Source organism: Lemur catta, chromosome 22 (assembly GCF_020740605.2).
Source record: "Lemur catta isolate mLemCat1 chromosome 22, mLemCat1.pri, whole genome shotgun sequence".
In the NCBI taxonomy this organism is placed as follows: domain Eukaryota; kingdom Metazoa; phylum Chordata; class Mammalia; order Primates; family Lemuridae; genus Lemur; species Lemur catta.
Genome location: NC_059149.1, coordinates 19,168,620 through 19,183,507, shown reverse-complemented (window position 1 = coordinate 19,183,507; position 14,888 = coordinate 19,168,620). Strand labels below are relative to the sequence as shown.

Here is a 14,888-nt window from a genome sequence, read left to right as displayed (position 1 = left end):
CAGATATTTTCTTGTCAATAATTATATTTTATAATACAAGGCTGGGTGCAGTGGCTCATGCCTGTAATCCCAGCACTCTGGGAGGCCGAGGTGGGAGGATCACTTGAAGTCAGGAGTTTGAGACCAGCTGGGGCAATGTAGAGAGATCTCATCTCTACAAAAAAACTTAAAATTAGCCGGGTGTGGTGTTGTGTGCCTGTAGTCCCAGCTATGGGGAAGCTAAGATGGGAGGATTGCTTGAGCCCCTGAGTTTGAGACTGTAGTGAGCTAGATTGTGCCACTGCACTCCAGCCTGAGCAACAGAGCGAGACCCTGTCTCTGGAAAAAAAAATTATATTTTATAATATCTTTTTTAAACATAGCATAATGTTAACATAGTATGGCTATGTCAAACTCTACCTCCTCTCTAATTTTTAGACATTTAGATTATCATTATTTTTCACTATTTTAAGTAACACAGAACTTCCTAGTAGCTAGAATTTTTCCACATTTTAATTTTTTTAAAGGATATATTCCTAAAAGTGGAATTTCTTTGTCAAAGGGCTTACAGAAATTTTTGTACATATTGTCAAAAAGAGCTGTGCAAAGCCTGTGCCAATTTATATACATTCTCAGTGGTTGTGAATGCTTGATTCCTTGTACTGTTACCAGCAAAGAGTTTAATTTTTTAAAAAGTCTTTTGACAACTTGATAGTGGGCCAAGTGATTTCTCAGTCTAATCTGTATGTCTTGATTCTTGAGTTGTAGCTTTTTATATATCGATTGACCATTTATATCTGTCCTGATAATTGACTATTTCTGGTCACATATTTTGCATCCTGATTATTTTCTAGGCCTTACCACAAAGATTTTCTACATTGCTACCTAGTCTTCGTATCAATGAATGAAATGACTCTATAATAGTCCATCCAAGGAATGTACCATAATGTACTTAAGTGCTTCCCTGTTAATTGGCATTTAGATTACTCCGGAGTTTTTGCTCTATGAATAATTCTGGGTGCAATATATCTTTGTGCCTATGATTTTCCCCAATTTTAAGTTATTTTCTAGGAATAAATTCCCAGAATCTATCCAAAGGTATAAGAGGCCTTAACCATTATAAAGTATCTGGCTAACGTAGTCAGACTAGTTTGTTCCAATATTAAAGCCAACCTTGCCGTGAATTTTTCACCTTGAAATGAAATGAAGGAAAATCCAAGTTTAGTAAAGAAAACTGGATTTTTTTATAATATGACTCATCCTTGGGCAAGGAAGAAAATGAGGCTGAGCCACATCTTGCAGAATAATATTTTCTTGGAAATACAGGTTCTTCCTATTTTTGATGAGATTTCCTTCTAGAATTAGCATCACCAACATGACTCATGTTCAGTCACTGAGGTTCTGCATTGTGCAGACTGCAAAACATGAGTTATTCAGCATTTCTTTTCAAAAGTAACACGGTAAAACAAACTGTGTTGAAACATAAAAGGTAAAAACCTAGGGGATTTTCTGATTTTGTAAATATCACTGACATGGGGAGGAGGTATCCTTATTTGTTATTAATTTAGAAATTATTTGTTATTAATATTATTTGTTATTAATTTAGAAATAGAATACAAATTGTGTTCTTTTGGAAAATTTCTAATAGTCTGTGGAGAGAGTTGTATCCTAATGTATTCCTTTTGATTTTAATGAACCTCATTGTTGAGAAAGTATTTGCTTTTTCCTCCCTTCTCTTACAAGTTATCTTATTTCTTACTTCTCACAAATCCTTTATGGTAGGTAAGGCAAGTGGTGTCACATCATGGAGAAGAAACTGTTACCCTTGGTAGAAATGACACCAAACATGGGGGATGGAAACGTAGGTTCCAGAACCAATTCTGGTATTTTCTATTTGTATGACCTGGGCAGGCTAATTATCATCATCATCATCATCTCTATCAATATTATTACTATCCTTATTTATAAGACATTTGCTTATGGTAGTCTAACTCTCTAAGTAAGATTTCCTCTTATGCTTAACCCCTGAAATTATCTTTATTTAAATAAAACAACTGGTATTCATTATTAGGTTAAAATTTTAACCTCACTCTCTTAGAATAAAATTTAAAATATCCAAACCAGTGATTTTTATTTCTGTTCTCTACAGCTGTATTTTATGTATTATGTATTACTTGATTTTATTGACATATAAATCATTTTGTGTTGTTCACACCCTTCTTCTCCCTGTTCATCATAAATTCATTGCAATACATTTTAGGTTCTAAATGTTTAAGAAGAAAGTTGTGTATATTGATATCTCAGTCACTGAAAACTAATGCTTACCCCAAAGTGCTCAGTTGAGTGATTGGTCCTTAATAAATACAGAGGTCTGATTAAGATCCCTTGGATGGCAACTTGGATGGATAGCACCCTGCCATGTAACTACGTTTACTGGAAGGTTATAACCAGGTCAACAAAGACCAGTTGTTCTGGAAATGTGGAATCTTCAAGGCTGGACATTCTGTTCCTCATTTTTGCCCCTGAAACTAACAAGAGTGCCTGGCATATAGTAAGTACTCAGTAAAAGCTTATTGAATGAGTAAAAGAATTACCAAAAAGATTCCTCTTGGCAGGGCCACACCAAGGCATGTGGGCACTCTGGACAGGCTAATTTATTTAATGGAGGCAAAAGAAAATTGTTTTCTTTTTCTTTTCTTTTCTTTCTTTCTTTTTTTTTTTTTTTGAGACAGGGTTTCAATATGTTGCCTGAGTTAGAGTGTAGTGGCGTCATCATAGCTCACTGCAACCTCAAACTCCTGAGCTCAAGACATCCGCCTTCCTCAGCCTCCTGGGTAGCTGGGTCTACAGGCAAGCATCATCATGCCTGGCTATTTTTTCTTTTTTTGTAGAGAGAGGGTCTTGTTATGTTGCCCAGGCTGGTCTTGAACTCCTGGCCTCAAGTGATCCTCCTGCCTTGGCCTCCCAAAGTGCTAGGGTTACAGATGCGAGCTATCACAGCTGGCCAAAAATTGGTTTCTTTGTTCATAAGAAAATGCTGAAATGATTAATTTACTAATCCACTTTCATTAAGGCAGAGTCATTGTGAAAAAAATTCAGGAGAAAAACATTTTCCGTTCTTCTGAACTTCTCATATTCTCTTCGAATTTTCTTTTGTGATTTTCCAAACCAGACAAAATCTTGGGAGGCATATTGAGTTTTAAAATTTAGTGGCATAAATTGCATTGTGCTGTATATTTTTTTTTGGTCAGAATTTTGACTACAAGTCTGTGAGCTTGTTGCAAAAATGCTGGCAAACATTGCTAAGATGTTTTTTTCTTTTTTTATTGTTATAAAAAAATGTGTAACGTAAAATTTGCCATCTTAGTCATTTTTAAGTGTATAGTTTAGTAGTGGTTAAGTATATTTACATTGTTGTGCAACAGGGTTTCTAGAACTCTTTTCATCTTCAAAACTGAAAATCTGTACTCATTAAACAATAACTCCCCATTCCTGTGTCCCCCAACCCCATCCCTGGGCAGCTACCATTCCGCTTCCTCTTTCTGTGAATTTGACTACTTTAGATACCTCATATAAGTGGAAATCATACAGTATTTGTCTCTTTGCAACTGGCTTGTGTCACTTAACATAATTTCCTCAAGGTTCATCTATGTTGTAGCATGTGACAGGATTTCTTTCCGTTTTTAAGGCTGAATATTTCATTTTATGGCTGTACCATATTTTGTTTATCCATTCATCAGTCAGTGGACATTTGGTTTGCTTCCACCTTTTGGCTATTGTGAATAATGCCTGGTGAACATGGTTGTACAAATATCTCTTTGAGACTCTGCTTTCCAGTCTTTTGGGTATATATCTGAAAAGTGGGATTGCTGAATCAGATGGTGATTCTATTTTTAAATTTTTTAAAAACCTCTGTACTGTTTTTCACAGTGGTTGTCCTATTTTACAGTCTGACCAACAGTGTACAAGGGCTTCAGTTTCTCTGCATAGTTCCCAACACTTGTTATTTTCTGTCTTCTTTTTCTTTATTTTATTTTTTTAAGGGATAGGATCTTGCTGTAATATGTTGCCCAGGCTGGAGTCTAACTCCCAGGCTCAAGCAATCCTTCTGCCTCAGCCTCCTGAATAGCTGGGACTACCTAATTTTGTCTTTTTTTTTTTTTTTTAAATAGTGGCCATCCTAACAATTGTGAGGTAATACATTATTGTGACTTTATTTCCCTGATTATTAGTGGTCTTGAGTATGTTTTCATGTACACATCATCATTTGTATATTTTCTTTGGAGCAATGTATATTCAGGTCCTTTGCCCATTTTATTTGTTTGTTTATTTAATTTTTTAGAGATGGAGTCTTGCTAGCTGTCCCACCTGGTCTCAAACTCCTGGCTTCAAGTGGTCCTTCCCCCTTAGCCTCCCACCTTTGCCCATTATGAATGGAGTTATTTGATGTTGTTGTTGAGTAGTTGGAGTTTTTTAAAAATATTCTGGATAATAACCCCTTATGAGATATGTGATTTACAAATAGTTTCTCCCATTCTGTAGGTTGCCTTTTCACTCTTTTGATTGTGCCCTTTGATGCATAAAAGTTATCAAGTTTGATGTAGTCCCCTTTGCCCATTTTTTCTTTTGTTGCTTACACTTTTGGTGTCATATAAGACAAATTAATAGCAATGTTATAACGCTTTCTGCTTATGTTTTATTCTAGGGGTTTTATAATTTTGAGTCTTATGTTTAGCTCTTTAATCCATTTTGAGTTAATTTTTGTGTATGGTAAAAGATAAGGGTTCATCTTCATTTTTTTTTTTTTTTTAACATGTGGATGTCCCCAGCACCATTTGTTGAAGAGACTGTCCTTTCCCCAAAGAGAGGTCTTGGCCCATGTTGAGGGTCATTTGACCACATACACCAGGGTTTATTTCTGAGTTCTCGATTCCATTGGTCTGCTTATCTGTCTTTATGCCAGTACCACACTGATCACTATAAAACATATATGGCTTTGTAATATATTTTGAAATTTGGAGTGCAAGTCCTCTAACTTTGTTCTTTCTCACAATTGGTTTGTCTATTTGGGTTCCCTTAAGGACCCATACGAATTTTAGGATGAATTTTTCTATTTCTGGAAAAAAATGCCACTGGGATTTTGATAGGGATTGCCTTAAATCTGTAGGTTGCTCTGGGTAGTATGGACATCTTAACAATATTAAGTCCTCCAATCTTTGAACGTGGAATGTCTTACCATTTATTTTTATCTTCTTGAATTTCTTTCAGCCATGTTTTATACACAGTTTTCGGTGTAGGATTGTTATTTTAATTTCCCCTTGAGAGTACTGTCTACTTTGATGAAAGCAGGATGAATTTACATGGTTCTAGCTTGATAAGAAGTTGTGTCTTAAAACCTGAGTGAACTGGCATCGTGAGTCTGATTGTTTTTAGCTTCTCAGAGCTCCTCATGCAAGTATGCATCAGAATGCCCTATACTTAAGCTGTGACTCATGGAGCTTTTCCCCCTTGATCCAGTGCTCTGGGGAAGGCAGGAATCCTTGCAACTGGTGTTGTGTTCCTAGAGGGGAGGCCGTGACAGCTGGTGGCAGCCTGGCCACTGTCGACCAGACTCAGGTTTCTGGGCTCTTGACCCTTGCACATGCCAAGCCATGAAGGTCTCCACGTTTCTACTCTGGACACTGAGAGCTCTGGTACGCCTAGAGGGCAGGAGGCCATGTCAGTAAGGAGAGCCGTGTGTGGATAGACAACAGTAAGATCTCTGAGTTGGGGCCGAGAGTATTAAGGAGAGTGGGCTCTGGGTGTTTATTTTCTCTCTTTGGTCCCATAGGGCCATGACCTGAGCTGACCTGTGTATATTCCGGCTTTGGAAGTCCCCAAGAGGGCCCGGCAGGAGCCGCAGAGTTTCCCACTCACCTCTTGCTGTTCAGAGAGGCTGTATGAAATAAGCACGTTGAGAAATCTTGCCTGTTACCTACTCTTTTTTCATTTAGTCGTAAAACTTTGCAGTTTGTTAGTGGTGTCGTAAGGAAGAACATAGGTAATCCCCAATTTAGTGAAATCCTACTTATTCCCTTTTAAAAACTGTTATTTTAAGAAAATGTCATCAGGCTGGTGCAATGACTGCATGTCTCTTGAGCCTGTGACAAGCAGGTGTGGTCCGTGTAGTCATGTTCTAGCTGGCCGCCTTCAGGGAGGCTCAGACTGGCACGGGGGAGGGAGTGTCGTGTCTTGTGTCAGTCATTCATTCCAGTAAAAGCTCTCTGGGTCCACGTTGGTTGGGCCTTCCATTCCTGCCATGGGACTTTCCTCTAGCATCTCAGTGCCAGAGCCCACGTTAAACTCTTTGGTAATCTTCTCTCCTAAAATGTCCTTGATAGAATCCTGAAATTACACTTTGGGCCTGTGAGATCCCTTTTGTGGCCTTTTTATCTGCCACTGTGTGGTATTAAATGATCTGGTAAGAGAGACAACGGAGGCAGGCGAGGGAGGGCATCCTCACAGAACATCCTGTAGGATTGGATCCCAGCCGTGGTGGGTGTGCGGGGCCTTCGGCCTCATCTTCCAGAGTGGTGAAGGTGGGTGGAGATGGACAAAGTGTTTCCCCTACTGTTACCCCTTCTTGAGGACTCTCTTGATATGCTTAGGAAGATGCTTCATTTCCACGAAGTAAGTAGTCTCTTGAGGAAGCTGCTATCTGAACAGTCTTCACTCGCAAAAGGATTGATTGATCGGTGTGAAAGCAAAATACGTGTTGAGCAACAACAGCGTCAACTACTACGGCTGCTGCCACCACTGACATTTCTTTAGGGTCTAATGGTTTATAAAGTACATGGCCGTGGATGTTACCGGATTTGATCTATCATAACCCGACGAGATAGTATAGCTTTAGAATCTGTTTCAGAGACTAGAAAACTAAAGTGCCCAGTGTCGTTGGGTTTCCCCAAGGCCATAAAGTTGCTAAATCAGAGTCAGGTTCTAAACTGTTGATTTCTGCTTCTAAATTGCAGGATCCTTCCAGGGCACCGGAGTTTGCACTGTGGTACTCCCCGCCAGAGGTGCACAGAAAGAGTACATCGTTTCTTACCGCTTACAAAATCAACACATAAGAGACAAAAATAAAGCTGTTCTGTTGTGTGGTAATGTGTGGCGCATTAGGAAATCAGATTTAGAAATCTGCATGAGCTGGTAGGTCAGGGAGGAAGCTTCCAGAAAGAAGTGGAACTTGGGTTGGCCCTTGAAGAAGGGGTGAGATTTGGGGAGGTAGAGGGCAAGAGTGTCTGGGCAGGGCATCAGTTTGCCTGACAGCTCAGAGGCAGGAATACACACCACGACAACTTCACTACCGTGCTTATATTTTAGGAAAATTGTTTCCCAGGGTCAGGCTGTCTTTCAAATAACAGGCAGCTAAAGTTTTCTCAGCTGCTAGGATGCAAAATCGCAATTTTGCATGAAAGGAATGTACTACATTTGATGAAAGGAATGCTCAATTGTCACTGTCTTGCCTTGCACAAAGAGCCCTTGGAGAGAAAGGACAGTGCACAAGGACAGGACACTAATGGGTACCTTGCTTTCCTTTTGGTTTCCTCGAAGTAGCTGCCTCTGTGATGCGGTTAAGGAAACTTAAACATACAACCTATAAGGATGGGAAACGGACTGTCTGGTGGCGGTTCACAAAGCGTTACTAGATTGCCTAAAAAATTCCTTTGTATTTTTTGGTGATAGGTTTGTGACTCTTACCCTACTGAACTGTATGTTCCCAAATCGGCCACGGCACACATCATAGTGGGGAGTTCCAAATTCCGGAGTAGACGGCGATTTCCTGCCCTTTCTTACTACTATAAAGAGAACCACGTAAGTCTCAAGGCATGCTTTTGTTTTACACTTTGCTTTGCTAGTTTTATCATAAACAGGCATTTTTTGGCTGCCTTTTGCTGTGAGAGAGAGAGAGAGAGAGAGAGAGAGTGTGTGTGTGTGTGTGTGTGCGTGCGTGTGTGTGTGTCAGGTATGTGGATATTCCAGTGTATGGTACAACACAATGCAACTGTGCTTAAATCCTTACCTCATGTAGAAGTCGACTTTCCATGTTTATTTGACAATAAAGTAATGGGATAGATTCAGAAGATACCTAACTTGATCATCCAAGTGAATGCCGTCTTCTTCTAAGAGGCTTGGAAGGCTTTTGCTTACTCAAGCGGTGCCAGAGATCCTTGGTCTGCCTATTTCAGAAAAGCCCCCAAGACAGTGGCATGTTCTTTGTCTTTGTCTTTTTAGTGGCATGTTCTTTCAAGTAGTCTCAGTATAAGAAATCTTTGTTTATGGAGAGAGTGGGTTTTTTTTTTTTAATATTATCTGTAAAAGGTAGAATTGGGTTTGTCTTTAACTAACAGAGACCCTAAGAAACAGTTGGTCTAATACGATAGAACTCTTATTTTCTCTCGCATAAACCTCCAAAGCTGGGATGCCTGGTGTCTTGGCTCTATGCCACCCAGCCCTCAGCTACCCAAGCTCCTTCCACCTTTCTGCTCTGCCAGACCTCGGGTTTGGCTTTTGTCTGCCTGGTGCAAGAGATGACTTTGGTACCCAGTGTCACCTCCCCACCCCAGGCAGCAGATGCGAGAGGGTTCGTGGTGTGCTCCCAGCTCTTTTGAGGAAGGCTTCCAGGAACTGCCACGTGCCACTTCTGCTCACATGCCACTAATCAGAACTGCACAGGGCAGGGGAGAAAATACAGTCTTATGGGTTGCCGTGTCAACAACTAAAATTCGGAGTTCCATTTCTGTGGCGGACAGGAAACCAAATTTGCAGGAACAAGAATAGTCTTTGCAACCCACTGTGGATGTTATTTGGCTCCAGTCAGGTGAGAAAGTTTGGTCTTCAAGCTCGATACTACAGTTTTGGATTCAAAGCCAAGGGAAGCTATAAGTAATTGAGAGAGGGCTGTGTGTGTGTGCGCGCATGTGTGTGTGCACATGCTTGCATCTGTAGCCAGGGGTTAGAGCAGGGTCTGAGTCAGATTCTAAGGGAAGCTTCCAGAAACATTTTGAGCAATGCCAGCTTCCCCAGAGGAAGCACACAGCCTTCTGTGTTGCCCGCTCTGAAGGGAGCTATTCATTTAGTGGTGTAAGTTCTGTTAATTGGAAGGATATAAATTATCTTATTTTTAGTTACACCCACTGGTCTTAGTCTTTTCCTAGCTCAGAATTGGGGTGTAAAGAAAGAAAGCATTTTATTGCTATGCTGTATTATTTAACTCCAAATATATTTCAGCCTACGCAGAACTGGAGCAGCCGTTAGAGGCAAAGGAGGATGTTAATCTCCTTTAAAAAAAAAAAAAAAAGAGAAGGATGGCATGAATAGGGATGTGGAATTTCATGATGTTGGATTTGAAGGTAGGATGCTAGTAACATTCACGTTTCTTGTAGCGCCCATTGGTGAGTAGGAGAGGAGATGAATTCGGGAGAGAGGGGAGAGGATCTTTTATCGCTGTTTTGGAGGTGGGATTGGGCAGGGTATTTAGAAGGTGAGGATGGTACCTACCTAGCTTGCTTCTTTTTGAGATTCTTGAGAGAAAAGGGACCTTTCCTTTTTTTTTTCTTTTTGGTCAATGTGAGTGTTATAGGGAGCAAGTGTGTCCTGTGTCACAAAGGATAGAATTTTTAGCACGAAGACCTCAGAGGCAGCTTCCTCCCCTGCTGACTTCAGACCTCACGCTGCACCCCTGCTCCCAAGCGCTGTGCTTTACTTGATCTACAGCCCTGAAAAGGAACTCACACAGCAATTAGTTGTCATTGAAGAGACTTGATTTCCTATATTTAAAATTTTAAAGCAGAAAATATTTCAAGTTTTAGCTGTTCTTACAAGATGCAAAACAGAGACACATTGCTAAGCATTGCTCCCCGATCTGGGGGCCCGCCCTCTCTCCCACCCCGTGAACTAAAATCTACAGTGCAGGCAGAACAATGATCAACTTCGTGTTTGATAACGATGTTTAGATTTTAATATGAAGGCTGATGATATAAATGCTTCAGGCTGGACTAGGGCTTTTCAGTACGGGAAGTCTTACTACCAAACGTGGATTTCTGTGGTTTCAATGGAAGACGCTGAAATACCAAAGGAATTTTCTGTGCTGTCATTGCTCATTGAAAGCCACCTGTCAAACAGGCAGTCTTCCATAAAAGGCAAACAGGTGCAGATTCCATGAATTCGCTGATCTTTCTTTCTTCCCTTTGAGATTTTAGGCTTAAGAGGATGTATTTCTACCCCAGTAGATCTTAGGCTTGTGAATATAAGAGCACTACATTGTATAGTGAAAATATTTTTCCGTATGTGTCATTACCAAAGGGACACCTTAGATTTTGATGGTAAGATGACTTGGCTAATATTGGGCAGTGGGAATTGGTGATTAGATTGAGAGAAGCTTGAAATGTATTGTACGTACATTTCATATATTCAGGTATGAACCTGAAGTCCCGTTCGGGGTCCTTTGATATAAATGCCCGTGGTGAAGGTACACAATCCCCTTTGGGGCAGTTGTTACCACATTGGTGTTACGATCCTGTCCTGTTTGCTGGCTGGTGAGGGAGGGGTTCCTGCCCTGCGTTATGGGGATGGCCAAACACGCAACACTGGACATTGGACGGATGAGACCGATAGCAGTTTATCGGTCACGTGTATTCCCTGCCCAGGGGTGGGGAGGACACCACGTGCCATGAAAGGCCATATGAGGTTGCAGTGGGGGACAGAATGACAAGCAGTGGCTGTGAGAGGCTGGCTTTGTGTGGTAGTATCAGGAGGTGGGGGGGGTCACCCTGGTTCCTGCAGGAAGATGTGATGAGCTTCTTTGACTAATTCCATGGGCTGCAGGGAACTGAAACCTGCTACGTGGCAGTGAACAGCGGCTGCACCTGCTCTGTTGGACAAGGAGAATTGTTTAGCTGGGGACCCTTACCCATCGGAGCAGCGTGTGGAAGGGAACTTGCAGTGAGGCCACTTGAGGTCCTCCCAATTTTACTGGATGTCAAGGCAACTCCTAATATTAATTTTAGGCCTTGCACAGGTTATATAGAGCCACTCAGGCTCCCTTTGGATATCCAGCTATTAACAGCTTTGCAGATCATGGTTAGAGATGTGCAAATGTCACCTGTGTTCAGAATTCTGTGTATGTTTATATTTGAGAGTTCTTAAAATTTCTCTATCCTTTGTTGTTTATTATTTTTTTTTAAAAGAAAAGTTTTACTTTAAATTGTACACAACGTGGGCTCCCAAATTCACAGTAGAAATTTCTGGGAAGCAAAACTCTGGGAGATTTCCGATGAGGCAATTTTCCTTAAGAAAAATACAGACCTTCTTGCTCTCTTTTTATAATTAATATTTATTGAAACTTCCTATGTGTTAGGCACAGTTCTAGGAGTGTTATATCCCTTATCACAGCCTGTAGTCTTAATGTTTTACCCATTTTATAATTGAGAAAACTGAGGTTCAGAGAAGATATATAAATTACCCAAGATCATACAGTGAGTTAGAACAAAACTGGGATTGACAGTTCGGTCTGGATTCAAATCCAGGCTTCCTCAATTACTAGCTGTGTGACCTTGAGAAGTTACTTAACCTCTCTGTGCCTTGGTCACTTCATCTATAAAGAGGAAGAAATAATATGATAATTGGAAATATGATAGTTGGAACGATCAAATAAAAGTATACAAAGTTCTTATAATAGAGCCTGTCACATAAATGGTCAAAAATAGTAGTAAGCCATGAGAAAATGTTGGCTGTTTCAATTATCAGTAGCATCGTAAATGAGAGGCTCCCCTGACAGTTTACCCCTGAGGAGTTTGTCATCTCTGCTCTCAGGGCACTGACATCAGTGAGAAATGCTGCCAGGGCATAGTAATACTCTGTCAAGCCTCCGACTAGCTAGGCTGGGTGCAGGTGTGCAGAAACGCTCGGGGACCTCTGACTGTTCTGTACAAAATCAAAAACCGTATGTCACCAATCACCGAGTCAATGAAGAATTTCATTTGGAAATAATATCTATAGGTTATTGAGAAAATGTAACTACAAAATACCAAAACATAGTCTGGTTCAACTCACTGGCCGCATTTCCTAGTGTAACGCGGGTCTGGCATAACCCCAGCTCTCAGACTAGCTGCTCTCAGCCGGCAGGCGATGCGGGACAGCCGTTGTCACTCACTGGCTCCATCCTGGCTGAGTGAGCTCCGGTGTGCGCTGTCTCAGACACCTGCTCGCCGTGGGGTTACGTTCCCTTCCCCGTCTGACCCTTCTGATAGAATCTGCCGCAATGCCTGGTGGCAGCTGTCCTGCGCTAATCTCTCTGTAACCCAGATAAAGTACCGTATAAAGCCGACTCAGAATGGGTCTCTCTCCAGGGAGAAGTCCCTCCGAGCAGGGTGGCAGACTCTGGCCCCTTAAAGAGGAAAGGAAACGGGACCCCCGTGAAAGCCACCAGTGGCCACTCGCTTCCCCTCCAGTGGACCCCCCTTGCCCCCTGCCGTCCCATCACCTTGCTACTTGACCTCCCCATAGCTTGCCGTCCCCCCTTCCGTGTTCACACCCAGTGGTCTAGTTCTCCTCCCCACTGTTCAAGCACGAAATGACTCTGGGTCACTCTGCTGTCACTTCGCTTTGCTTCCCACGCCCCATGCCCGGGCCTCCTGCACTCTGAACCTGGCTGTGGCCCCAGATGTCCTTGAGCCACTTCAGTAACTGCGTGTCTCTACTGCGGATGATCCTGGAACCCTCATACGGTCACCCCGTTGTGTGTCTGGCCATTCTGCCATTCTCGGTCCTTAGAGCTGGCGAGCAACATCCCCGCCCTCTCCGGTGAGGAGCGCCAGAGTTCTCTGGAGAGATCCACGGAGTTGCCACGTTGTCCTGGGGTGGCCTTTCAGGACAGTTACACTGTGGCTGGACTCAGAGCTGGGTTCCCCTTCCCAGATAGAACCCTGCAGCACGAGCACCGTGAGCGCCTGTGACGCCACGTGACTATTTCGCAGTGAAAGTTGTCCCTCGTCAGCCTGCCCACAGGGCTTCTCTCTCGGTGGCAGCCCGGGCTTTCATCACAGCCAAAACTTCCCATTTAGAATCAGAACTGGTTTTTGGTATTTGTGATCTTTTTAAATGGGCTAGCGAAAAGGTGATGAAAAGCATTAAAAAATATATATATTTTTAGTAGTCTTGCCATTAATAGTATCCTGTAAGTTTTAGGAGAACAATTACTTATTTTGTATTTCCACTTTGAGCAGGAAAATGAGACAATGTCAGTGAAAAGGAAAGTAGGTTATTTCGATGGGTTTCGATTTCATGATTTAGATCCTATCTAAACATCCCTGCACATTTCTAGTGTCTCGCACAGAGAGGCTTTTTGTACTGCTTGCCCGTTGCTGGTTTCTTTGACCTGAATTAAAAATAAACAAATCTTGATTTCCAGAAAGCTCTACCATATTTTCATAAGCCGACGTGGGGCGTGAATGCACCAGTGTTCTGGAGACACGCTCGGAGCGTGTCCGGTGGGTGCAGTCGCCTGACGGTGCTGTGTTGCTCTGACCTTCCCCCCAGGCCTCCATCTGCCGGAGCAGCCAGCCCCTGTCCGGGTTCAGTGCCCGGTGCCTGGAGGATGAGCAGATGCTCCAGGCCATCAGGAAAGCCAACCCAGGGAGCGACTTCATTTACGTCGTTGACACTCGGCCTAAAGTAAGTGCCACCATTTCGATGCCTGCCTTTGCAGCTCTGAGTCAGGACGCTGGGGACAGACTGCTGTGGCTGTCACAGAGGCCATGCACAGTGTCTGGGCACCCTGCGGGGCTGCTTCCTGGAGGTCCTCAGCTCCTGCAGCCCCTGAGTGTGTTAGGGACATTTTACGTTCCCCTGCCCCTGGCGTGGTGCTGGGTGCAGAGTGACACACGATAAATGGACGTGGTTTAATGTTGGAGCTTGCTCTCCTAAACACACCGAATTATTATCTGATTTGTTTATAAATCAACCCTTTCTGCTCTGACAATATGAAGTTTCCTATGAAGCTCTGGCACTGCCATTCCTGTGATGGAGTCACCTATACCTTTTCAAATTCAGCTCATGGTGATCTGTACCTGTGACTTGGAAAGATGCATAAACTATAATGCTAAGTAAACAAAACAAGTTATGAAATAATATGCATACTGTTGTATTTGTGTAAAAACAAAAACTGTAGGTATGTAAAAATACATAGAGAAGATCTGCAAAGGTAAACACTAAGCTACTAAAATTCCATGGAGAAAGGAATAGGATTTGGGGAGGTAGAGAACTTTCTACTTGTCTGTTGGTAGAAAAATATTATTTTATAATTGCATGTATATCGATGTGTTAATTTTCTAATTTAATAAAACCACTGATAGGAAGTAATAGATTTAGTCACCAAGGGGTAAGCCCAGTTGATCTTACACTTACCTCCACTCCAGCTTTACTTTTTTTTTTTTTTTTAAGGAGAATCAGTGTCAGGTCCAATAAAATTTCCAGTTTTGCTCCTTAGATGCAATTCTTTCAAAACCAATCAGCAGATGGAGCTCCCAGAGGGATGTGATGGTGAATACACGGAAACACAATCACCCAAAGGTCCCTTGACTCTGTCGGTCAAAAGGAGAGGACAGAATGAAATGTCCTTTATTCCACACGTTTGCCATTGTAATTTCTAGCTAATAATGGAAATGTACCTGGACCTATGACTGATGAGAAAGACGTACGGGCAGCTCTGTCTCTCCATGTGGTGTGGAGAGGGGTCCAGGATGTCCAATTAAGCAACCAGAGTGGGATACGGAAACGATGTATGTACAGTCCCCGTGAAAAAAATTGGGGGGAATGTATACCGAACTGTTTACAGTGGTTTTCCTGTAGGGTGAGAGGTTGATTTTTAA

At 42.1% G+C, this 14,888-nt stretch overlaps 1 protein-coding gene across 1 annotated transcript in view; it reads left to right on the top strand.

Annotated features, from left to right (window-relative positions):
- MTMR7 (myotubularin related protein 7) overlaps positions 1-14,888 on the top strand; it is a gene marked incomplete at its 5' end in the record, with an annotated part of 60,816 nt that overhangs the window by 10,958 nt on the left and 34,970 nt on the right. The window contains 2 exons of the mRNA XM_045535486.1: positions 7,705-7,833; positions 13,558-13,692. Of these exons, the coding sequence (XP_045391442.1) occupies positions 7,705-7,833; positions 13,558-13,692 (264 nt within the window). The remainder of the gene's footprint in view (positions 1-7,704; positions 7,834-13,557; positions 13,693-14,888) is intronic.